The sequence below is a fragment of the Callospermophilus lateralis genome, chromosome 20, assembly GCF_048772815.1.
Source record: "Callospermophilus lateralis isolate mCalLat2 chromosome 20, mCalLat2.hap1, whole genome shotgun sequence".
NCBI lineage: Eukaryota > Metazoa > Chordata > Mammalia > Rodentia > Sciuridae > Callospermophilus > Callospermophilus lateralis.
In genome coordinates this window covers 8,896,235-8,921,943 of record NC_135324.1, presented here as the reverse complement: position 1 = coordinate 8,921,943, position 25,709 = coordinate 8,896,235, and the positions used below count along the sequence as shown (strand labels likewise).

The following is a 25,709-nucleotide window of genomic DNA, read 5'->3' as shown; positions in this document are numbered from 1 at the left end:
AAGTTGAAATCATTGGATTTAGAGAAGGAATATTGAAAATGTTAAAATCCAAAATGAATCAATAATTCCAATAATGTGCAATGAAGATATCCTACCAGGCTACTCCAGATTGAAAAAATATCTTGAGAATTTTACAGTTGAAAATGAGACATACACACACACACACACACACACACACACACACAGAGTTTTATCAGGATCTCTTAACCCTGGATGAACTTCACTAATACTGCTGATCTATGACTTAGATTTTCCCTCTCCAAAAAATTTTATTATTTTTTTTCTTTTTCCATGCTTATATACCCATTCAGGATACATATGAGTGAGGAACAAGAACAGAAAGAGGAAATTAATGAGTGCTCAGCTTTGCTTCTTCTACAATCTGTAGGCAGGAAAGATCTTTATTACTGAAGTGAGCAAATTCCTTATTCCCTCTCACAGCAGGGAATGGCCTACTTCAGACACCAAATGGAACAATGAAAACCTTCTGTTGCACAGAGCTTGTTGAAGAATCAATGGCATTTTCTCGACTTGAATCCTTGTTGAGAGATGTCAGTATCTGAATGAAGGAGCCTCTTAGTTATTATACTGGAGGTATTTGGGGTTTAGTAGCTCTTGAGATTTCTATTTGTGTATTTTCTATCTATTCTTCTACATGTGCAATAATGTGCATTAGAAAAATTTTATGTAATGTATTAGTTTGGAGGAGTAATTATCATAATAGGAGAAGAAACAAAATTAATTTAGAGAAGTATTAATTCTCTTTATTTCATCTTCTGGCCACATGCTTTTCTCTGGATGTAAATCAAGTGGAATTATAGATTCTACCCTCAAGCCAGACAAGCTTCTCTGGTTTCTTCAAAGGAACCCCACTTCCTCATTACTCTTCACTGGGAAACACTTTTCTTTGCGCTCTGGCTGGAGGAAATCTGCCTCCTCTCTCACTGTTAGCTTAAATAGCATCTCTTGGTTGTATCTTTTCCAAGCTTCTGGCATTCAATAGTTGTTCTCTTCTCAGTAACGTTTTATTATTTTATTTAGTGCTTTCTGAAGAACAGCAATCATGAGATGCTAAGAAATTATTGGAGGGGAGAAGGAGTTATGTTTCATATGTGCTTTGCAAAACTCCATATTCTATTCTCTCGTGAGAAACTACGCATGCATGCACTTAAGGAGCTCTCTATGCATGCTTTAAATAATTCCTGGGTGCCTACAAGAACATTTAGAGTCAGTCAATTACTTTATCTGTAATCAAATTAGGGGGGCTGGGGATGTGGCTCAAGCGGTGGCGCGCTTGCCTGGCATGCGTGCGGCCCGGGTTCCATCCTCAGCACCACATACAAACAAAGATGTGTCCACCGAGAACTAAAATAAATAAATATTTAAAAATTCTCTCTCTCTCTCTCTCTCTCTCTCTCTCTCTCTCTCTCTCTCTCTCTCTCATCTCTCATCTCTCTCTTTAAAAAAAACAACAAAAAAAAAATTAGGGCTGGGGTTGTGGCTCAGCGGTAAAGCACTGACTTAGCACGTGCGAGGCCTTGGGTTTGATCCTCAGCACCACATAAAAATAAATAAAATAAAGGTATTAAAAAAAATTTAAAAATGGGTCATCCACTACTAGTGTGGTATGGTGTTATATGAATTAAGTGATAAGGAATTATTTAGCAAATAAAAATCTTATGAATCATCTTTTTTATATTAGCAATTAGACATTAAAGTTTGCTTAGAGTTTGAGGCAGACAAAAACTAAAAATAAAAGAACCTAGTTTACCTTCTTTTTGTAAGGAAACAAAGAGTAAATAAGGAATTTTTTCAAGTCAGCCTATTTCTTGGAATCAAAGGATCCATGCAGATTTAACCTCACTTTGTAGAACATCTACATCTGTAGCCTTATACAATGAGAAAAAATGTGCCTGAGGCTCTGCCTGACCCTGACAGTGGCCTCTGAATCATTAAGAAAAGTTTGCATCAGGTTCAGTGGCACATCTGTGAAATACACTTCATTGTCTACTAACTGGAATTCATATAGATCATACCAGGCAGTAATTCTATTACTCTATGTTCAACCATACTAAATAATCAAGACTTTTTCTTTTTTATCACTGAAACTTTTTTTTGCAGTGAACTTTTATAAGTTCAAATCATTGTTACTGATGGATTTTTATATATATATATATATATATATATATATATATATATATATATCCTAAGAAATATGTTTACTTTACTTGATTTAAAATGGGTATATTTATTTATACTAGAATGTACTAACAAAGGTGAAGATGGCTCTGAAAAAACTAATTGGGGAACTGCAATTGTGGCTCAGTGGCAGAGTGCTTGCCTTGTATGTATGAGGCACTGGGATGATCCTCAGCACTACTTAAAAATACAAGGATTGTGTCCATCTACAAAGACTTAAAAAACAACAACAACAACAACAACCTATTTGAGCTGAGCTGGGCTGGACTGGGCAGGGTACGTGCCTGTGATCCCAGAGGCTTGGAAGGCTGAGATAGGAGGATCACAAGTTCAAGGGCAGCCTCAGCAACTTAGTGAGGCCCTAAGAAACTTAGTGAGATTCCAAGCAACCCTGTCTCAAAATAAAAAATAAAAAGGGGGCTGGGGTTGTGGCTCAGCAGTAGAGCATTTGCCTCGCATGTGTGAAGCACTGGGTTCAATTCTCAGCACCACATATAAATAAATGAATAAAACGAAGGTACATCAACAACTAAAAAAATATTTAAAATAAATAAATAATTAAGGGATAAGAATGCAGCTTAATGGTAAAGTGCCATTGCGTTCAATTCCCAGTATGTAAAAAAAAAAAGGAAGAAAATTATATGAATTTAATTTCATTCCCTCCAGAAAATTTTATCTCTTCACTTTAAGAAGTCCCTCTGTTCTCATTGTGCACACTTCTGAGAAACCAGAAGATTGAGGGTGCCTGGGAACACAAGGAACTTTGATCATTGGTAAATATTGGAAACCAGGAGACATAATGTGGAAAGTACAGAGGGTCTACAACACATGAAATCTAGCTTCTTCTCTTATTTTCCTTTTGTGATCATGGCTTATGATTTTGACTGTCCTTCACATCTATCTCTATCCCAGTGGTCCTCAGCTGTAACAAGTTTGCTCCCCCTTCTGCAAGAAAAGGGATAATATGTGTATTTACTTATTTATGTATTTATAATGTTTTTCCCCCCCCCTGGTACTGGGGATAGAGCCCAAGGGTGCTTTACCACTGAGCCATATCTGCAGCCCCCTCCCTCTTCCCACTTTTTTTTTTTAACTTGAGACAGGGTCTTGCTGAGTTGCATAGGGCCTTGCTGAATTGCTGAGGCTGGCTTTGACCTTGCTTTCTTCCCTCCTCAGCCTCCTGAGTCACTGGGATGACAAGCATGTGCCACCATGCCCAGCTGGTGTTTAGTTTTGTATCCAATGGAAGCAGGGCAGGGGTGCTGCTACACATCTTACATTTCACAAAATGGTTTTTCTTCCTCACCCTGCCATAAAGCATCATCTGGCCGAAAATGTCAATAGTACCGAGGCTGAGGAGCCCTGCAATACAGAGTTGGTGTTCATGTTGCTAGAAAACTACCTCAAAAATCAGCCTTCAGTGCTTGATTAACCAAACTTCTATACAGGAGATTCTGGGGCCTGGGGCCTGAAAAAGATGTAGAGTATATCTAACAAAGAAGAAAAATGTTGGAAGAAACCATTTGTAGAATTTTGTTTCTTCCTGTAGGGCTGACTATAAGGATGAATACTAAGTTGTGGACCAAGAGACAGTTCTTAGACAATTAAGATCAGAAAGGAACCTAAAGTCATAAATATCATTTTTCCCTTTTTCTTCTCTCCACTTCTCTAGGAAATTGTGTACCTGTGATATCTGTGGCACTGTGGTGGGAGCAAAGGCCTCCATTGTACTGAATTTTTTTGTCAAATATTATAAACATATGGGAGACCATATCTCTACAGTCTACCTCAGAGAGCTTGTTTATGCACTATTCACATACATGGACCCCCCACAAATTTATAACCAGGAAGCCTATCTAAGCAAACATCATCAGACAAAACATGTGGTGTGTTAGTGTGGCATGTAAAGTACAGGTCTATATCCTGTGGTGTCTCTTGGACTGAAATAATTAACCCTATTTTATGGATAGGGAAGTTGTGGAGAGTTGGTCTAGCTTGGTGGAGCCATATGTGTTCTTGCTATTTAACTTCTATTAATTACTTTTCCCCTTATTTTCTGTGTTCCTTAAGAAATGGCATCAAATGGTTTTAAAGTGATATTTTATTACAACTCAATGCCTAGTACATAAAGACATAATAAACAATAATAATACAAACAGTAACAGCTACCATTCTTATAAACATATACTGTCACAAATATGACTTACAGCCAGGTGTGGTGATGCATGCTTGTAACCTCAGTGGCTTAGGATCACAAGTTTGAGGATGGCCTTGGCAATTCAATGAGACCCAAAGTAACTTAGTGAGATCCTGTCTCAAAATTAAAAAAAAAGAAAAAAAAAAAAAGTTAGCTAGGGATGTGACTCATTGGTTAAGTGCCCCTGAGTTCAATCTCCAGCACACACACACAAAAAAAAGACCTAAAATTCACACACAAAAATGACTTCTTAGATCACAAGAAAATGGTTACATATCATCCATAGAATATTGAAGGTGATTGGCATGAAATTAAAGAAATAAAGATGTGGGAAAAGAGCTGCAATTATTAATGATAATCCCTGTCATGAATAATGTAAAGTTGTATAAAACTACAGATTTCAAATAATTCAAAAGTTTTAGTGTTTCTTTAGTACTTAGGAATAAATAATACTACCCAAAATTGGAATTACTGCCCTTTTGTCCTAGTATGAGCAGAGATGGTATCAATGGAGGATGTAATTATAAATTGAGGAGAGTAATGCTTCAAAGAATGAGCCTGAAAAGATTATCCACCCCATTTTCTCTTTTGGGGGGATTCATACCAATAAAGCTTAATAAGAACTAAAAGTGAAATTACTGCTAACTGTGAACTTAATAGTGCCCCACTGGGAGTTCATTAATATCGCTACAGGTACACTGAAGCATTATCTTAATTGTGCATTATACTTTCAAAAATTGTCTTTTACAAATTTTGTGGAAGCTGCCCTTTGCTGCAAGGGTTAGTACATTTTGTATTACCTTCCCTAGCTGTGCAAATTCCCCAGGAACAAAGGGACCTCATTCTCCTTTCCAAAAATAAGATGTTCTCCAGATGCCTGACCTTGTCATGAATGCCACCTTTATATCATAAGCAAAAAGGCTGTAATATAAAGATGAAGAAGGACCAAATCCAGATGCTTCCAGTTTTAAAAAAAAAATAAATAGAACTCTCCCCTCACTTACATAAATACCCTCAAATGTATTTTGATGAGAATAAAGTTTGTGCTGGAGTGGTTTTGGCAATTTGGATTTTTAAAACATTTGTATTAACATAATTGAGAACACATCTGGACATGGTTCTTTGGTTATTTTTAACAGATGTTGACAATAAGATGATGCCTAAGGGAGTGTGTTTCCAAGCCTAGGAGATCTCTTTCCAAGTAGCAGTCGACTATGTAGTAATTATGGGATATAATTTAATTTAGAAGGGCTCAATCTGTCAACACTTGGAATGTGATAATGTATTACACACTTATATTGTTTGATTTTTTGTACATTGTATGTAGTAGAAATAACACAGAATTATTTTCTCTAGATCTGTTGAATATATTCCATCTTTTGTTTTTTGTTATTGTAAACATGTACGTACTTTCCCATTTTGATTTGAGGGTAGCAATGTTAAGGTAAGATTAACTGGGGACCTGAGACCCCACACTCTCTTTTCTTCCTGTGGCTGACAACTTGGTTCCTGAGGCAAAAGAAGTCCAGGAGATGGCAGGGCAGGACCAAGTTGTTTGAAATGACTGATCCCACAAGGCAGCAGACTGACACCTGAGGCACTGTAAGATACATACTAGAGTGGTCAGGAAAGAGACCTACATATAACAATAGGGGTTGGCTCCTAAATGCCACACATGGTTCCTTTACTTTTGCAATTCCATGCAGCTTTCCCTGTCCTATATTCCAATGAGGAAGGAAATCCCAGGAAAATTTTTCCAAGAAAAGAAAGAGTGAGAACAAGTAATTCTGCCAGGGCCTAGGGCTTGCCAACCCTCCCTAGTATTACCTAGTATTACCTAGTACTGCAGTTCTCTCTGGCCACAACAGCTGTGTGAGTGAGGGCACAGCAGAGGACTCTGTTGTCTTCAGATTATGCCATTTATTTGTAATTCTTTTTTTTTCTTTTTTTGTTTTAATTAGTTACACATGACAGTACAATGACCTTGACATATCATACATTTGAATCAGATGGGATATAATATCTCATTTTTCTTTTTTTAATTTGTTTTAATTAGATACACATGACAGTACAATGATCTTGACATATCATGCAATTGAATCAGATGGGGTACAATTTCTCATTTTTCTGAGTGAACAGGTTGCAGAATCACATTGGTCATGCAGTAGATTATGCCATTTATTCATTTACTGGCTCACACCAATTCGGTCCCCAGTAGAGAGCTGTCCAGTGCTGAAGCAATGATGAACAAGGTCCTTGCCCTCCATGAGGTTAAGTGCTGTCAAGAAAGACAGAGAATAATAAGTACATAATTATGCACATAATTGTTTAATTAGAGTTGTGAATCTTGTTACCAAAGAAAGCTGCCATATCCCAGAAGAACTCATCAATTGACCTTTCTATACACTCCATGATTTCTAGGCCAAATATTGGAGACTTTAGGGGAGTGCCTAGAGTGTCCTCAAGTGGTTAGTGTGTGCCCCTTGTTGGATGTAATTTAATTTTTCTTTATCCTCTTTGTTCACCAAAATAATTGAAGTATTCCAATCACTTGTATTGGTGATATTTTAATATTCGTCTCTCAAAAGTGTTTACAAAATACTTTGAGGCATGAGTTATTTAGATGTCCATTTTAATTATGTTTGAAATTGTTTTTTCTCTAACTTTAGCTCTTAGGTTTAGGAATTCTTTGAACAACACATTTTCATGAACATTTTGAAGATTAAATTAGGAACAAAGAGAATTGGTCTTTTTTTATGTCTTAAAAGTAAGAAATGAGTTTGGGAAATGTTACATCTAATGACTCAAAAATGATCATTTATATTGCTGTTTTTATTCTTTTTGCTTTTTGATTAATTTAAAATGGTCACAAAATCTGACTTCAGACATTTTTTAAGATGGCGATGGACCTTTATTTTATTCATTTATGTATATGTGGTACTGAGAATCAAACCCAGTGCCTCACACATGCTAGGCAAGTGCTCCACCACTGAGCCACAACCCCAGCCCAACTTCATACATTTTTAATGACTATTCAGAGACATGAGAATTGCTCATGTCTGTCTTAAAATTCAGTTACTTGAAGGTATATTATATTGTGTGCTTGCATAATTATGTCAAAATGAACAGCAATATTATGTATAAACATAAGGAATAAAAAAGGAAATAATTTATATATGAACAGAGAATTTTGTAAGCCATCCAAGAAGATGAGATATCCATTTATATTGCTCACAGTCTTTGTGTGGATATAATTTTATATAAACATGAGTAACAGTAATAATAATATGCAAGTATACACTTTTATTCTTAACACACTGCTTATTTATTTGCCTATCGAATAGAAAAAAAAATCGAGGCCTTGTCTATGAGAGATAAAAAATAGTTCCTTCATGCATTAAAGTATAAAAGCTAAAAAACAATTATGCAAATGTATTGTCATGAATTCTAGGTGACAATATGTACAATTAACAGGACAGAAGATCCTTCTTTACCCTGAAAATCTAGAAGCAGCAAAGTAATATATAGATAAAGTAGATCATAAGTTTGTATACAAACATACAATGAATAATAAAATTACACATTCCTCTTTCATCTTTGAATATATAAAGTCATTTTAGAGGCATAATGGGTTTTTGTATATTAAGTTGTTTAAGTAATGAATCATAAGACGTTGAAAATGTTAAGTAAATAAAAAATTAGTTTCTATGAAAATATGGTAGTGTTCATTAATGTAGTGCAGAATATTGAAAAACAAGAGGCACATATGCATATGTCTAAAGATTGAAAATTCCCTAATCAAAGTTTACTTTTTCTTTCTCACAATTTCTTTAAATTATTAATTAAGATAAAAATAATTCAGATGTGGACAATGTGTCCATGTACATATATGTTTGCCATAAGCTTATATGATAGGCATCCATCCATGAGGATGGGGAGCAATGAGGCATTTATTAAACTCAGTGATAAGAATCATTAAAAATATGAAAAGGAAGGAATTCATTCTTGAGGTATATTTCATGCTTCTGACACATTTGAAATTATCTTCTTGTTACGGCCTCAAAAGAAATTAAAGGGACACTGAAGAGGAAGAGTTACTATTGTTAAGTCTGACCAAAATTTCACCTCGATTGCATTTTTTTTTAGTTTATTCACAGAGTGTTTTTTAGATTCTTAGATGATATTATGAACTTCTACCAACAATTAGTGGTTAAAACCAGTGAAAATTTGAGAATTTCATCACATTTTCTCTTTACCGTATTGAACACATCAGAGTACCAGAAAAAAAGTGTTGGCCCCACAATGATGTTAGAAGGATCACAGTGTCCAGAAGTGGTGACACACAGCTTTCTCCAGTTGTAAATTAACCTGAAGGATCAATATAAAAATGGCAAGTTTGGTTTAATTAGTGCTTCAAGATATTTAGTGTAATAGAAGTAAAAATAGTCTATATACTGATATGAGAAGAAGAAAAAAATTCCCTAGAGAAAAAAAAAATTGATTTCTGCAGAAGAGGAAACTTAGGTGTGAGAAAATTAATTGCAGACAAGAGTATAAGTTCATTCATAGGTTCTCTGAATCTGTATAATATTGTAATGTATAGTGAAGTTTCTCCAAGGAAATAAATCTGTTTTCTTCTCTAAATAAGATTCTAGAATTATATATATGCTCTAGAGCAAATCAGTGACATAACTGAATTTGTAAAGATAATTTCATAAATAATGTATTAGCAATTATTATTTTTTAAATCTTACACCAAAGGTTCAGGCTTTAAAAACAACAACAACAACAAAAATGGGGTGATATCAAAGGAAACAATTGACAAAGTAGAGACAGCCCATGGAATTCAAGTACATATTTGCAGTTTCTATATCTAGGATGTTAAAAAACACATATAAAGAACTCACAGAACTCAATAGCACCAAGTCAAATAACCCAATTAAAATGTAAGCAGAGGACCTTGTTATGGTTTAGATATATCTTCCAAAAGCTCAAATGTGAGATAATGCAAGGATATTCAGAGTTAAAATGAATATGAGAGGTATAAACTAATCAGTATGGTAATCCACTGATATGAATTACTGAGTAGTAACTGTAGGCAGGTAAGATGTTGCTGGAGGAGTCCAGTCATTGGTAGCATGCCTTGGAGATTTATATTCTGTCCCTGGTGAGAGCCCTCTCTGCTTCCTGGTTGCTGTGTCCTGAACAGCTTTCTTCTGACATACCCTTGAGCCATAAAGTTCTTCCTTACCTAGGGCCTAGTGCTATTGAGTCAGCCAACTGTGGATGGAACCTCTGAAATCATCAACCAAAATAAACTTCCTCCACTAAGTTGTTCTTGTCAGGTCTTTTGGTCACAGCAATTCAAAACTAACTAAAACAGACATGAATAACTATTTCGCCAAAGAAGACAAAGAAATGGCCAACCAGTATAAAAAACTGTGTTCACCATCCCTCATCAGCAGAGAATACAAATCAAAACCACAATAAAATATCACCTATACCTGTTGAGTATTATCAAACAAACAAACAAAAATAAAGACAAAAGACATCAAGTGCTGAGGGCCCTAAATTGGTGGGGAAAAAAAATCTGAGGTACCTGTCTTTCTCAAAAGAGAAAAATGAAAATTTTTAAGATTAAAAGTATATAGTATGCTAAAAAGAATATAAAATGGTAAAGTACTTCAATCACAGAGAGAAAAATTCTTCATTGGTATCAAACAATGCAGGGAGAATAACACAATAAAAGGAAAAAAGATATTGTAAACTGTGCTGCTTTCTAACTAACACGATGGTATCTTGTTTTTGTGGGGATTGTGGGGGGAGAGCATAGTAGGGGAGTTATGCTGGTGATTGAACCTCCAGCCTCACCAATGCTAGGCAGCACTCAGCTATTGAACTGTACCCCCAGACCTTATCATTTCTCTTAGAGAGGAATTATAGTTGCCAGGCAGATTGGCTAATGCTTATAATCCCACTGACTCAGGAGGTTGAGTCAGGAGGATCACAAGTTTTACAACAGCCTCAGCAACTTAGTGAGGCCCTAAGCAACTTAGTGAGAACCTGTCTCAAAATTTAAAAAATGAAATGGGTTGGGGTATAACTCAGTGGTATATCACCTCTGAGCTCAATCCCCAGTAGCAATTATGATGATGTTAATAATGAGGAATTATAGCAAGTACTTAGGAATAAAAACAATAATAATGAATTATATCACGTGCTTAGGAATAAAAAGTTTAGGAGAATTTCAGATTTGCCACTCACACACTTAGCACTGTTTTTCTTAAAAACCTTTTTTTTTCCAATTGTAAATGAACATAATACCTTTATTTTATTTATTTATTTTTATGTGGTGCTGAGGATCCATCCCAGAGCCTCACACATGGGAAGCAAGCACTGAGCCATAACCCCAGCCCCTTAGCACTGGTTTTTGATCTTTCTCTTCCATACATTCTAAAGTCAGAAAAACTGAAATTAGTTGGATGGTTTTTGTGAGGATCATAATAAGATTATTCATTACAATACTTAGTATAATTCCTCATGAGAAAAAGCCAAGTGATGCTTTATATTATTTTAATTTTTATTCACAGGATAGCTTTACCTAGATTTTATGGAGAAGTGCCATTCTATATCCCAAGTAGAATAAGTATGCTCTACATTGATAGCAAGTGTAAAGGAAGTGTTTTTAGGAAGTGTGGTGGAAGACAATAACAGAGATTGGGGAAGTGTTCCCAGAGCATTATATAGAGGGAGAGCCAAGCTTGGTGGCACAGGCCTGAAATCCCAGCAGTTCAGAAGTCTGAGGCAGGAGGATCACAAGTTCAAAAGCCAGCCTCAACTTAGCAAGGCCCTAAGCAACTTATCAAGACTGTATCTCAAAATATAAACAGGACTAGGGAGGTGGCTCAGTGGTTAAGCACTGCTGGGTTCAAACCCTGGTGCAAAAAAAGAGAGAGAAAGAAACACATTTATATGTAAAGAGAGACATTTGAGCCAGAGGATATAGAAGTTTTTGTTTGTTTGTTTGTTTGTTTTTTGTTTTTCAATTCTGAAAGTCTCAATCTAAAAAAAAATAGAATTTTTAGCTAAGTTTCTTCATTGACAAAATAAAATTTTAAATGATAAACTTAATTCTTCTCTGGACTATATAATTTTTCAAGGTAAGAGGATAAATTCTAATTGTTTTAAAACGCTCACTGTTGAGAAACAGGAAATGGGAAAACAATCTCCCCACCATCTCATTCTCAAAATTCTACTTTATATAATTAGTAAATAAAACTAAATGAATTACTATAACTTACATGAAAATCCCAAGAAAATAAAGTGTAAGTTATTAAAAGTAATAACAGTTTTAATAAGGATACAAGTCAAAAAACATGCAAAAACCAATAGATTCTTACATGCCAGCAATAGATAGATAACAAACTCGTAATATTTTCTCATTGCAAAATGCAATGAAAATTGTAATTACTTAGAGATGAATTTAACAAGTAATGTGTAATACTCACATTTAAAGAATTACAAAATTTTACTAACAAAAGAATAAACAAGTGAGTGAATGAAAACAGTTATTTTCCCTTGAGGGAAAACAAAATACTGTAAATGTTTCAATTCTGCCTAAATTAATTTATGGCTATAATGTAATTCTCATCAACAGTCTTAATAGACTTCTTTTGAACTTGAAAAAACTTTATTCTAAAGTTTATTTGGAAAACTAAGCATATGTGATTTGTCATTTTTTTAAAGAAAAATGTTGAAAAGAAGGGGAAGGGATAATATTGCAAATAATATATGCTTGAAATACTCTATGCTTATAAGAACTAAAATAGTAAAATGCTGACCCAAGATTTAGAATACAGAAAAGAGGAATAATAAAAGATACACCCCACCCAAAGACCCACCACTATTTGAGAATTGTCAGTAAAGAATGAATAATTAGGGCTGGAGATGTGGCTCAAGCTGTAGTGCGCTGGCCTGGCATGCGTGCGGCCTGGGTTCGATCCTCAGCACCACATACAAAGATGTTGTGTCTGCCGAAAACTAAAGAATAAATAATAAAATTCATGTAAAAAAAAAAGAATGAATAATTACCTAATAGATGGTATTGGGACAAGTAGCTAAAAGATACATATTGCTATTCTTACCTTATGTGACAACCCAAAGTAATTTCCATGAAGAGAAAGATTTCAGTGGGGGTCAGAGATACTTCTGTCACTTGGAGGAACAGAGTCTTGAACATGTCCAAGGAAGGATGCATACATGTGTACAGGGACTTGATCAGGTCTGAGGATTTTGTTTTGACTTCTAATGATAGTGAAGCTTAAAAAGGGTGTTAAATAGTCAACCAGAATATTATGTAACCAGAAACAGAGGTGGGAGAAAAAGAGAGGAGGGAAGAAGAGACCAAGATTCAAATTCTCATAATAAATAACATATGTATGCATAGCCAAATACACAAACAAGGACAATAAAAAAGATATAACAAATGTTAAAAGGCATGCAGGAATTAACATTAACTGATTTTCTTGGTTTTTATTCTCTGTATTTTTTTGTAAATAATATTTATTGTTAGTTTCCTAAGTAAAAGCATGTAGAGTAAGCTACGTATAGTTCCAAAACTTGGAGACTCAATCATTAACAAAACCATTCTTGTGTGATGATAGGCCAATTTTTATGAAATGAGAAAAAAGAAAAACAATATGACATTTTATCTCTATGATAAATATAAAAAATGTTCAAGTTTTCTAAATGGAAAAGGAGCTTCATGAAGGGACGTAATGTCTATTATCTATAACTGGAAAATCATTACACCGAATTGTTTCTATTAAAAGATCAGTTCTTGACTTTGATAGGAGATTGGCATGAAGGGAGGGTTTTAATAGTAGAAAGAGAAAGTATCTCTAGGTATCAAGGGCAGAGCAGAAGTTAATCACTATAGTTGACTAATAATCACTTGGCCAGTTGTATATACCAGTTGTAACCCACACCTCCAAATAATGATGGTGGAGACTTAAACATTAGCTTGGAAACAAGTGTCTAAGAAGCATCATGGCTAAATATTTTCCTAGGTTACATAAAACCTTCCAGTCCTTCATCTCTCTTACTGGAAGAGATATCTTTGTAAATTTATATTGTTATCTCAGAAATGAAATTCATTTATTCTTTCATTCCTTACTCTAGCATCATTATATGTGTAATATAGAAACAAGTATCATCAAATGGAGAACCTGTGCATGATCCTAAAGGGAAACACAGGTCTTAAGCCAGTAGATATTGCTTATTTACACTGGAAGGGACAACCATAGAGAGCAGTCATTTTCTAAGTCCAAGTGGTGATGAGGAAGGAAATCTGCTTCACTGGGATTTTCATTATGAAATCTTGGGGCACAGTTTGGAAAATTCATTTACATTGAGGCCTTTCCAATTATGATGTTTTGCAGCAGCTACATTAATGCAAATTCAAATAGAATGCTGAGTATATCTCTATTAGCACTGTTTCCAAGGTGGAAGGGTTTTTGGCAGGAATGGCATCTGTGCAAAAGTACGAAGCTTTTGCATTCCCATAGTTGAAATTCATGGAAAAGGATTGACATGCTTGGCTTCTTCCCTTTTTACTTCTTGTGAGGAGAAGCCTCTTTTCCTCCCTCCCTCTCTTTTCACCCAAAGTCTTTATTCATTAGATTTCCTTGACTCATACTTAAACCTCTGAACTATAAACAACACTTAAGTAACTCATTCTATAAAAATATTTGCATGCATTTCTACCAAGGAATTTAAATAAAATGTCTAAACAGAGTCTAAGAATGACTAACAAAATAACAAAATGACTATTTAGTCTGTGCTGTGGGCAGAAATCAGCCTGGACTTCCATAATGTACTGACTTTCCTCATGTTCTGATTATTATTAAAACATCGTAGTAACAGTTTAGTAAAATTAAGAGTTTAGACATTTGCAGTGTTTGAGTAGGGATCTCTACAACTTTATGACCTAAGACAGGCTCATATTCTTCTTTTTTTCATATTCTTCTCTTAATTCTCTACTTCTTTTGTCAAAACAAGTTGATAATAGAGTTGCATTATATAGTATAGTGTAAAAATAGAATAATATGATATAATATAGTGTAGCAATTGAATAGTATGATATAGTATAGTGTTGATATAGCACAGTGATGGAATAGTATGAAATAGTTTAGCACTGATATAGAATAGCATAGTAATGGGATAGTATGATGTAATACACTTTAGTAATAGAATAGCATGTGATACAGTAATGTAGAAATAGAATAATATGATATAGTGTAATGTAGTAATAAAGTAGTCTGCTATAGTTTAGTAAAATAATAGAATAGCATGGTATAGTATAGTCTTGATTTAGTATACTGTACTGATAGAATAATTGCTCAGGTAAAGATCCATGAAGAGACATTGAGGCCTCCTCATTCTGCATTGGCTTTAAGTCAGGGGCAGTGAGCCAACCCCCAACTGGCTGTAGAGGAAAACTGCAACACAGTTCTGATACAAGGAAAATAGTGGTGGGTGATCTGATGTCAAGGCAGCATGACTTGACTTTGAAGCTGAACAGTGAAGAAATGATCTTAAAAGAAGTGATAACCAGCCTTAAACATTGTCATATGGATACATTCAGCAAAAAGAGAAAAAGGCAAAAAGGTTAATATTGAAGAGCATGCAGGGCTCAAAGGGTCATTTTGACTTTAGCTTTGGCATGTTGGGGCCAAACTAGATTGACTGTTGAACACAATCTGAACACAGATTATAACTGGATTTTAGATATCTGAGAAATCATTATGATAAATCAGGATTAAGTCCTGAAAGAGTTTTCAAACAGAATATTGTTAGAGTTGATTGTTCTTACATACAAATTATACTAATCATACTTTAGTACTTGCTGGAGCTAAGAGAAAGAATGGTGTGTGTGTGTGTGTGTGTGTGTGTGTGTGTGTGTGTGTGTGTTTAGTGTATTGTAGAAGTAACTAGCATAGGATTCCTGGCATTAGTTTCCAAACAAGATTCCTCATCCAGGCCTATTTTTGGGGTTGCCTTAGGTTGTTTGAGAGTATAGGCAAGTCTTTTTAAATGCAATTTCTTTATTTACATAATTTGATTTGGCTAAAATCAAGATATCAAGACTACTCACATAATCATATTACTTATGCTCCTAAAAAAGAGATACTATGTGGGCTAAGGAAAGCCATTTGATTGTTATCCAGTGACCTTCTGTTACAGGGCATGGGCCCACCACAAAGCTGAGGCAGTCACAGAGACCCTCCCCCTCTTTTAACCTTGTTTGCAATCAGGCCAAAAGGATTTCAGGCATGTTTTTTGGAGTAACAGGCATGAGTTTATTAGAAAGAATAGGAAAGGGGGAAAGAGTGAGAAGAGTGGAACCTCCCAGAGGGAAGAGGAATAGTGTGTCTCTCCTTCCCTCCAGTTTAATTGGGGATCCCAGAGAAGTTTCCAGAGAGTCTTCTCCAGGTCCATCTCTTATCTTTTGACTGACTGCACAATGGTATCAGACCAAGTCCCCACTGCCATGACCACTTTAGATCATTTTGGTCCAAAATGACTGATTCTAACTGGGGCCTGTTCTTAACAGATTTTATGGTTACTGGTGATTATCCTTATCACCCTAAGTTCCAGGATCTGGTGTATATAAGGGTCACAAAAGTCTCCCACTTCATGGTAACTTCTGTTTTTCTTTTTGGCATTTTGGGCTTACATTTCTCCTGCAGGTAACAGGTAGTTTGCTGAGGAATATGGACTTAAGCCAGGCAGGGCTGCAGGGCTCAGGCTTCTTCTGAGCAAGAAATGCTTTTGCCTGGGGCTGAGCTGCTTTGTGCCATTCTTGTGAAGACTCAATTAGACAATGCATGTAGCTTACTCCAATATTTCCTAGCAGGTCTCCAGGACTTAATCAGTGAAAAAATGGCTAATTATATTCCTAAGTATTCAAAAGCTGTATCAACTAAACCAAGCTCTGAATACAGTCCAGTTAGGGTGTTATGCTTTTATTTCTATTGTTGTTAAGAAGGAAAGCATGAAGGGGAATATACAATATTGAGTAGAATGGGCATAAATGCTTTTCTCCTAACCAACCATAACCCTGACCTTGAAATTTTCATGCTATCATCTACCTTTCCTTCTAAGAGGGAAAATGAAAGGGCAAGACTTCAACAACACTTCTGTACTGCAAAGAAGTAGTCATAGTTAGGTGGTCTAAGATGACATGAGGGTAATATGACCAAAGACATACCCCCTTTACTGTTCCTGCTCTGTACTTTGCGTAACCTGTCATAAATATTAATGAGTTGCTCCTATCCTGACCATATGCTCTCTTGTGGTGCTTTCTTTTTTTCAGATCCCTCAGATTAGTTATGCATCCACAGCACCGGAGCTCAGTGACGACCGGCGGTATGACTTCTTCTCCCGTGTGGTCCCACCTGATTCCTTTCAAGCACAGGCCATGGTAGACATCGTAAAGGCCCTTGGCTGGAACTATGTGTCTACTCTCGCATCTGAAGGAAGTTATGGAGAAAAAGGTGTCGAATCCTTCACACAGATTTCAAAAGAGGCAGGTAGGAAGCAATTGCAGTCACCAAGTTGCCCTTTTCAAATGGCTTGTAGGGTTCCTTTTAGACGTTATTGAGTGAACACTACAGAGAGTCACCCCGTCTCACACTCACATTCCCGAAATCCTGCAAACCACAACTGTAACATCTTTGTTTATAACATGCTGCTATTTTCAGAGAGATTTTCAACGGTGTGAAACTAAGGTCCCTTAAGTACCAGTAGAAATGAACAGAAGAAAATAGGTACTATAGTGATATCTTACTTCTGTCAGATGATAGATTCCAGTCTATGTAGAAACCTGAGAATATGCTGGATGTGCCTCTGCATGGATACATTTCCAAAATGGGCAGAATGGTTTAGAATTAGGTGAACCCTATCACAGTTCCATTTTGATTTGAAGACTAACAGTAATGCTGCTGAATTACGAAGACAAAACAAAATAAATTATCCAGGTTGTACAATGTATTTAACCTTTTGGACTTTAGATTATTCTAATAAAGACAGTTTTATTTAGTGAAACTTAGGATTCTTTAATGTTTGTCTATTCAACTCAAATTGGAAGTAATAGGTTCAAATATTGGCTACTGGCAGGTTCTAGAAAATGAGACAAATAGTAAATGTGTGTATGTGTGTGTGTGTGTGTGTGTGTGTGTGTGTGTGTGTGTTGTATATGTGGGTGTGTGTGCACAGTTGGAAATTTCTATATAGTTCTTATGCTCAAATAAGCTTAAATTCAGTTTTGTTTGTAAAAAAATTATTCACTTGAAATGATTGTTGACTACTGTGGTTAATGGACTATAAATATGAACAAATTAACAGGGCAATAGAAACAGAGTCCAAGGTGGGTGTGGTGGTACACACTATAATCCCAGTGACTCAGGAGGCTAAAGCAGGGGGATTGCAAGTTTGAGGTTAGCTTGGACTTACTAAGACCATATCCAAATTTCAAATAATAATAATAATTGTGATTATTATTATTATCATTATTCAAAGGGCTGGTAATTGAGCTTATTGGAAGAGCACCCCTGAGTTCAATCCCCAGTATTGCAAAATTAATTAATTAATCATGAAGAAAGAAAGAGTTGTATTTGATGAGGAAAGATATCACAAGTTTTGAAGACAGAGCTTTGAGTATTTGACTCCCAGACAACATGTATATTAAGATATGTCTTTTTTTTAAATATGGCTGATATATCTGCATGTGGCTGCTGGAAGAAGGGGGCTAAGGTTTGCTTGTAAATCTTATTTTTAATTCAGTGCATCATTATTAGTTCTTATTTCAAATTTCATCAGAGATTTGTATCATCCTGAACATCATTTCTAGGTTTGACCACACACATTCACCCACCATCCTTGGTCCTGTTGGCTTGGTCTAGCATCTTCCTCCACAGCTCTTATCTTGTGTTAATATAATTTCTTCTTGTTTTTGCCCTTACTTTGTCCCTCAGGCTCTAACAGGAGACCCTGTCTGTCTCATTCATTACTATGGCCTCAACTGCTGTGTTCCTGATGGAGAAATATTGAGTGTAATTTAGTTAAAAACTTTCTGATTAGTATAGAAATCTTAACCCTGGCCTTGTGCCATGCTATGATTTATAGGATTCATTAACAACTGACTTCATGAGTCCCCAAAGATATACCTATTCATTTAGGATGACTGTTTTTATTTCTTTATTTCTTTGAATCCTGCTTTGATCACAATATGACTAGAGGCTGACATAGAGAAATACCTAAAATATCAGAATAAAAGCAAATAGATAAGATCAAGAGAGAATATGGGTAAATATAGTAAGATAGAGCTCATAGATGAATTTCAGATACTCAAATTTAATACTGAACTTTGTACTTGATAAAGCAAAGAAAGAATTGTAACTATTCTATTACAAACTTTATAGGTTTATAAGGTCAAAATCATGCTGATTATTCAGTAAAGGATGGTTTTTCTTCCTTTAGGACCAAGTCATACCTTTGTTCTGAGTCTTAAAGAGTGTATTCTAAAGACAGATCATTGATGGGGTTTATACAGTTATGTTTTCCTAGTGTCACTCTGTGGAAATTTAAGATATAGTATCAGGGATTTCTAATTAATGACTTTGCAAAAATGAGTGCCCTTGTAATGTGGTCTGAACTCCCTCAGAATGCGTTTTTTATCCAATCATTCATTGAAATGCCCCAGTTCCAAAATAAAAATTGTATCTTAGGACATCATTTTGAATAAAATCCTTCAATCTGAGAATATTTTCTCTTGGGGATGAGGATCAGTTAAAAGCCATGTGCTGCTGTAGAAGTTTGAGAGAACACTGAAGGTTCAGCTTCAGGGGATGTCTTGAACATTAGTTCCTCATAGTATGATGGTACTTGGAGATGTCCATAGTAAAATTAATTGGAATTATATCATATGAGCAATTAATCTGAATGAATTAACTTATATACTTATATAATAAGAAATGACAGGGTGGGAAAGAAGGAGGGAAGGGGAAATTGTAATTTGTATCATACTCCATGTGAGTATGGCCTCAAAAAAGTGGGAGGTTCATTTGGTTTCGTTTCTGTGGACCTCTTTCAATGTGAGGATCTTGTGACTCCAAAGGTTATTCTAGTATTTAAAGATATGTACTTATATCCCATGACTTCTAAAAAATATATAATTATTTCCTCTGATATCTAGTGAAAGAAAGAGGAATATATTATATTTCTGAAAGAGAAGAGGAAAACTTGCTCTATTGGAATTTCCTATAAGTATTCTTACAGGAAAGGGATATGTTAATATTGATAACTAAACCCAGGCATCCTCTTACCTATTAACTACATCTCTGGTCTTTCTAGGATCTAGCTAAATTGCTAGAAGTCTTTCTAAGTTGCTGAGGCTGGCCTTGAACTTGCGATCCTATTGCCTCAGCCTCCTGAGTCACTGGGATTACAGGTTTGTGCTACTACACCCAACTGGTTGATGGAATATTTGAGATAATATTAAATGTACACTTCTTTTCTTATCTGCTGACTCTTGAAGTTGACCCTCAAGGACACAAATTCACTGTGTGTGTGTGTGTGTGTGTGTGTGTGTAAAGTGATATGGTGCAGAAATGAGCAAGCTCACTGGTTCTGGTGCAAGAAAGACCTGTATTTGAATATTAAACTCCAATATTTTGTATTATAAACACTTTGATACAGGGTTTAATTTTGCAAGCCTTGGCTTCTTCATAGAGAAAATGAGATTCATGGTGCCTGCTTCCTCAGGCTGGTAAGTTACAGAAGACATAGGGAAAGCATTTAAATATCCAACAATATCTGACCATTAGTGGATCACACTGGATAAGGACAGTTACTCTTTGAATTTGAATAGTTGGACAATAACCTGAGTGATAGATGATATCTGCCTTTAGTTGTAATTACAAGGTTCTTTATTTCATAAGCTAATTACTATTCTTATTAATTTGCTTTCACCAAATAAGAAGTATAAGAAGAGGAGGTGAGCTATTCATGATCTCCCATGAGTGTATGGAGTGTGTGTGTGTGTGTGTGTGTGTGTGTGCGCGCGCGCGCGCACGTGTATAAGAGAGACAGTAAGCAAGCACAGGCTCAATCCTGTTGTTTCTGTATGCTGGGAACAGGCTGAAGGAGTTCACTTCCATTCTCTCTAAACAGAGTGACTTGGAGGATTGTAATTCTCATTTATAAATGTCTTTTCCCTTTTAAAATGCTCTAGCTTCAAAATTTCCTTCTGACTTAAGTCTTCAGGTAGCAGGTACTTAGAACCCAGAGTGGAGCTATCTCTGCCCTGCACCTGGTAGCAGAGCATGATGAGCTCTGTCATGTCATTCTGGGTTAAAACAAATCAAGATAATCACATCAGAGAAAAGAATTTGTGCTTTAACAGGAGTCATATAATTTGTTTGGAACACAGATGCCCATTCACAATTTTTCTAAGCCATCCAAGAGAGCCTCAATAATTGTTCTCTCGTGGATGGTCCTGGAAGATTTAAATAAACACAGAAGCTGCTTCATGTTGAACTTTCAAAGAGGACTGTAACACGATTTTCTCAGATGATGAGATTTTGTAATAAAACAGTTGTATTTGCATAAATTGCCCTGTAATGGATACGCATGCAATGTCAACAAAAGCAATTTATTGCTTAATATTGCAGGGAATGAGAGAAAATTCACTCCCTGTATACTCTAAAATTCAGGTCCACATAATAACATAACTGGCCTCCTATGGACATAGAGACTCCTTTTTCTAAATGAAGGTCAAAGTAAATGTTGATGATAACATGAGGAAGTAATAAGGTCTAGATCCTTTGAACCAAATTCAATTCAAGGATTTTAAGATTACCAAATACATATATGACTCTCACAGTCTATGAGACAATTTCCAGGAGTATTCCAGGGCTGCTGCTAGAAAGTGTGTCACAAATAGTAATGATTTGCCACTGACTTGCCAATTTTTCAAAACCTAAAAGAACATTCAAACTCTCCTTTTGATATTCCATTGCAATCACTTCATATAATTATTTCAGTTGGTCTTATAAAGTAATTATTGGTTTTAAGATAAACTCTGAAGCATCTTTTGAATTAATACTTTATCTTGACCTAGAATATTTTTTCCTTGGAGTTGAAGCCTCCGTGTATTAACTATTATTTATTATTTAATAGTATTAACTATTATTTATTCTTCAGTTTTTCTGATCTTAGGATCTAGTTGGATTTGCTTCATGTGAGGTTTTTTGGTTTTGGGTATTGAGAATTAAAGCCAGGGGTACTTAACCATTGAGCTACATCCTCGGCTCTTTTTATTTTTTATTTTGAGACAGGTTCTTGCCAAGTTGCTTAGGGCATCATAATTTGCTGAGACTAGCTTTGAACTTGTAATCTTCCTGCCTCAGTCTCCTAAACCACTGGGATTACAGGTGTGCACCACCATGTACAGTTCTTGTGGGATTTTATAACATTGTATGTCTCTTTTCTTCATATATAAAATGTTCTGTGTCATTGTATGCATTGCTAATTGTCAGTCTTATTAGGGCAAGGAGAAGTCTTGTATCCTTTTTATCTAGCATCATTCCTGGTATATAGAAAACAATCATTATTTCTTAAGAGAAAGAGAAAAGAAAGGAAGAATCATATTTTTTCTCCTTTGCCTTTAAAAAAATAGGTAAAGGAAGCACTTTTAATATGTAATTTTGTATCTGTTCACTTTGATTTATTACAGGTACCCTCGACCTCGCACCTTTTGAGTATGTTCCAGTCTATACCATCATTCCCTCTTGCCATTCCCTTATAAAATTCATAGTGATATGGTGCAAAGCTTTAATTCCCAATACCACCATCTCTGTTGACTTTGACTTTGAGGATTTTTCTTTTCTTTTCCTCTTTTTTTGTTCTTTTCTATGGTGAATATAGAAAATAAAATAAAATCTAACAGATTTTATTATCTAGATGGATTACATCCCTTATGTGGTATTGAGTGGTCCCAGCTTAGATATAGATATTAGATATTCAAGGAATTATTTTAAACATTCATCCCAAAAATTATTGCAATATAATTTATCTTTAAGAATGTTTGGAACTGAGCTGTCAGTTCCTCAGGAAGAGACTACATTTGATTTGGGTTTGGGTCCTCAACGGTCGGCACATTTTAGATTTTAACCCATGCTCAGTTTGCTAGCACCTCTTGAGTATGTTCCCTTCTGCCCATCATTATTATAATTGCCTTAGTTTGGGTACTCATTTTATTCATCTGAATTTATAGGTGCAGCGACCTTTCCTTTCAGAATAACTGTTCCAACATAGCATCCAATCAGCTATGTAGATCATCTTTCTGAAACACAGTCATTTTAGTATATTCAGTATCATTCCCTGGCTTCCCATTCCACAGAGGATTAAGTAAAGATGTTTAGCATGGATCATAAGGAACTTTATGACCTGGTATCTGCTTTAATCTCCAGTCTCATTCCTACACTTAAACTTCTATAATCCCCACCTTGAGCCCCATTCTTATACTCTGAAATCAATCACATTCACCCTTCTTGTAGGTACCAGAATATCCTGAACCTTTGCAAAAGCTTTGCTTTTTGCCTTGACTTCCAGCTAACTCCAATTTATTTTTTCAAAACATAATGCCTAGAGAGAGCTATCTCTTACCCAGTCTTCCTTCATGGTCACATTTTGGATTGTGATGTATACGTTTGTCTCTGTAACAACACAACATGTTTAAATCCATGAATATATTCTTTTTTTTAATTATTTTTTATTGTAGGTTGTTCAAAACATTACATAGTTCTTGATATATCATATTTCACACTTTGATTCAAGTGGGATATGAGCTCCCATTTTTACCCCATATACAGATTGCAGAATCACATCAGTTGCACAACCATTGATTTACATATTGCCATTCTGGTGACTGTTGTATTCTGCTGCCTTTCTTATCCTCTACTATCCCCCCTTCCCCCTCCCCTCCCCTCTTCTCTCTCTACCCCCTCTACTGTAATTCATTTCTCCCCCTTATATTTTTCCTCCTTTCCCCTCACTTCCTCTTGTATGTAATTTTGTATACCCCTGAGGGTCTCCTTCTATTTCCATGCAATTTCCCTTCTCTCTCCCTTTCCCTCCCACCTCTCATCCCTGTTTAATGTTAATCTTCTTCTCATGCTCTTCGTCCCTACTCTGTTCTTAGTTACTCTCCTTATATCAAAGAAGACATTTGGCATTTGTTTTTAAGGGATTGGCTAGCTTCACTTAGCATAATCTGCTCTAATGCCATCCATTTCCCTCCAAATTCTATGATTTTGTCATTTCTTAATGCAGAGTAATACTCCATTGTGTATAAATGCCACATTTTTTTTTATCCATTCGTCTATTGAAGGGCATCTAGGTTGGTTCCACAGTCTTGCTATTGTGAATTGTGCTGCTATGAACATGGATGTAGCAGTGTCCCTATAGTGTGCTCTTTTTAGGTCTTTAGGGAATAGACCGAGTAGGAGAATAGCTGGATCAAATGGTGGTTCCATTCCGAGCTTTCCAAGAAATCTCCATACTGCTTTCCAAATTGGCCGCACCAATTTGCAGTCCCACCAGCAATGTACAAGAGTACCCTTTTCCCCACATCCTCGCCAGCACTTGTTGTTGTTTGACTTCCTAATGGCTGCCAATCTTACTGGAGTGAGATGGTATCTTAGGGTGGTTTTGATTTGCATTTCTCTGACTGCTAGAGATGGTGAGCATTTTTTCATGTACTTGTTGATTGATTGTATGTCCTCCTCTGAGAAATTTCTGTTCAGGTCCTTGGCCCATTTGTTGATTGGGTTATTTGTTATCTCATTGTCTAATTTTTTTAGTTCTTTGTATATTCTGGATATTAGGGCTCTGTCTGAAGTGTGAGGAGTAAAGATTTGTTCCCAGGACGTAGGCTCCCTATTTACCTCTCTTATTGTTTCTTTTGCTGAGAAAAAACCTTTTAGTTTGAGTAAGTCCCATTTGTTGAGTCTAGTTATTAACTGTTGTGCTATGAGTGTCCTATTGAGGAATTTGGAGCCCGACCCCACAGTATGTAGATCATAGACAACTTTTTCTTCTATCAGACGCCATGTCTCTGATTGGATATCAAGTTCCTTGATCCACTTTGAGTTAACTTTTGTGCATGGCAAGAGAAAAGGATTCAGTTTCATTTTGTTGCATATGGATTTCCAGTTTTCCCAGCACCATTTGTTGAAGATGCTATCCTTCTTCGATTGCATGCTTTTAGCCCCTTTATCGAATATAAGATAGTTGTAGTTTTGTGGATTGGTTTCTGTGTCCTCTATTCTGTACCATTGGTCCACCCGCCTGTTTTGGTACCAGTACCATGCTGTTTTTGTTACTATTGCTCTGTAGTATAGTTTGAAGTCTGCTATAGCTATACCGCCTGATTCACACTTCCTGCTTAGCATTGTTTTTGCTATTCTGGGTCTTTTATTTTTCCATATGAATTTCATGATTGCTTTCTCTATTTCTACAAGAAATGCCGTTGGGATTTTGATTGGCATTGCATTAAACCTATAGAGAACTTTTGGTAATATCGCCATTTTGATGATGTTAGTTCTACCTATCCATGAACAGGGTATATTTTTCCATCTTCTAAGATCTTCTTCTATTTCTCTCTTTAGGGTTCTGTAGTTTTCATTGTATAAGTCTTTCACCTCTTTTGTTAGGTTGATTCCCAAGTATTTTATTTTTTTTGAGGATATTGTGAATGGGGTGGTTGTCCTCATTTCCATTTCAGAGGATTTGTCGCTGATATACAGGAATGCCTTTGATTTATGCGTGTTGATTTTATATCCTGCCACTTTGCTGAATTCATTTATTGGCTCTAATAGTTTCTTTGTAGACCCTTTTGGGTCTGCTAGGTATAGAATCATGTCATCTGCAAATAGTGATAATTTGAGTTCTTCTTTTCCTATTTTTATGCCTTTAATTTCTTTCATCTGTCTAATTGCTCTGGCCAGTGATTCGAGAACTATGTTGAACAGAAGTGGTGAGAGAGGGCATCCCTGTCTTGTTCCAGATTTTAGAGGGAATGCCTTCAGTTTTTCTCCATTCAGAATGATGCTAGCCTGCATGAATATATTCTTAAGGAATAACCATGTTGCAGAAGTTCTGATCAATGAATAAGCCTGTGTATCATGATAGAGCCACAAAGGCCAGAGAGTCCTGTCCTTATCATATCTTTACTAGCCATGGTAACTGC

At 35.8% G+C, this 25,709-nt stretch overlaps 1 protein-coding gene across 1 annotated transcript in view; it reads left to right on the top strand.

The window, feature by feature from the left end:
* Grm7 (glutamate metabotropic receptor 7) overlaps positions 1-25,709 on the top strand; it is a 769,727-nt gene that overhangs the window by 266,093 nt on the left and 477,925 nt on the right. Inside the window, exon 2 of the mRNA XM_076841104.1 lies at positions 16,773-16,989. Within this exon, the coding sequence (XP_076697219.1) occupies positions 16,773-16,989 (217 nt within the window). The remainder of the gene's footprint in view (positions 1-16,772; positions 16,990-25,709) is intronic.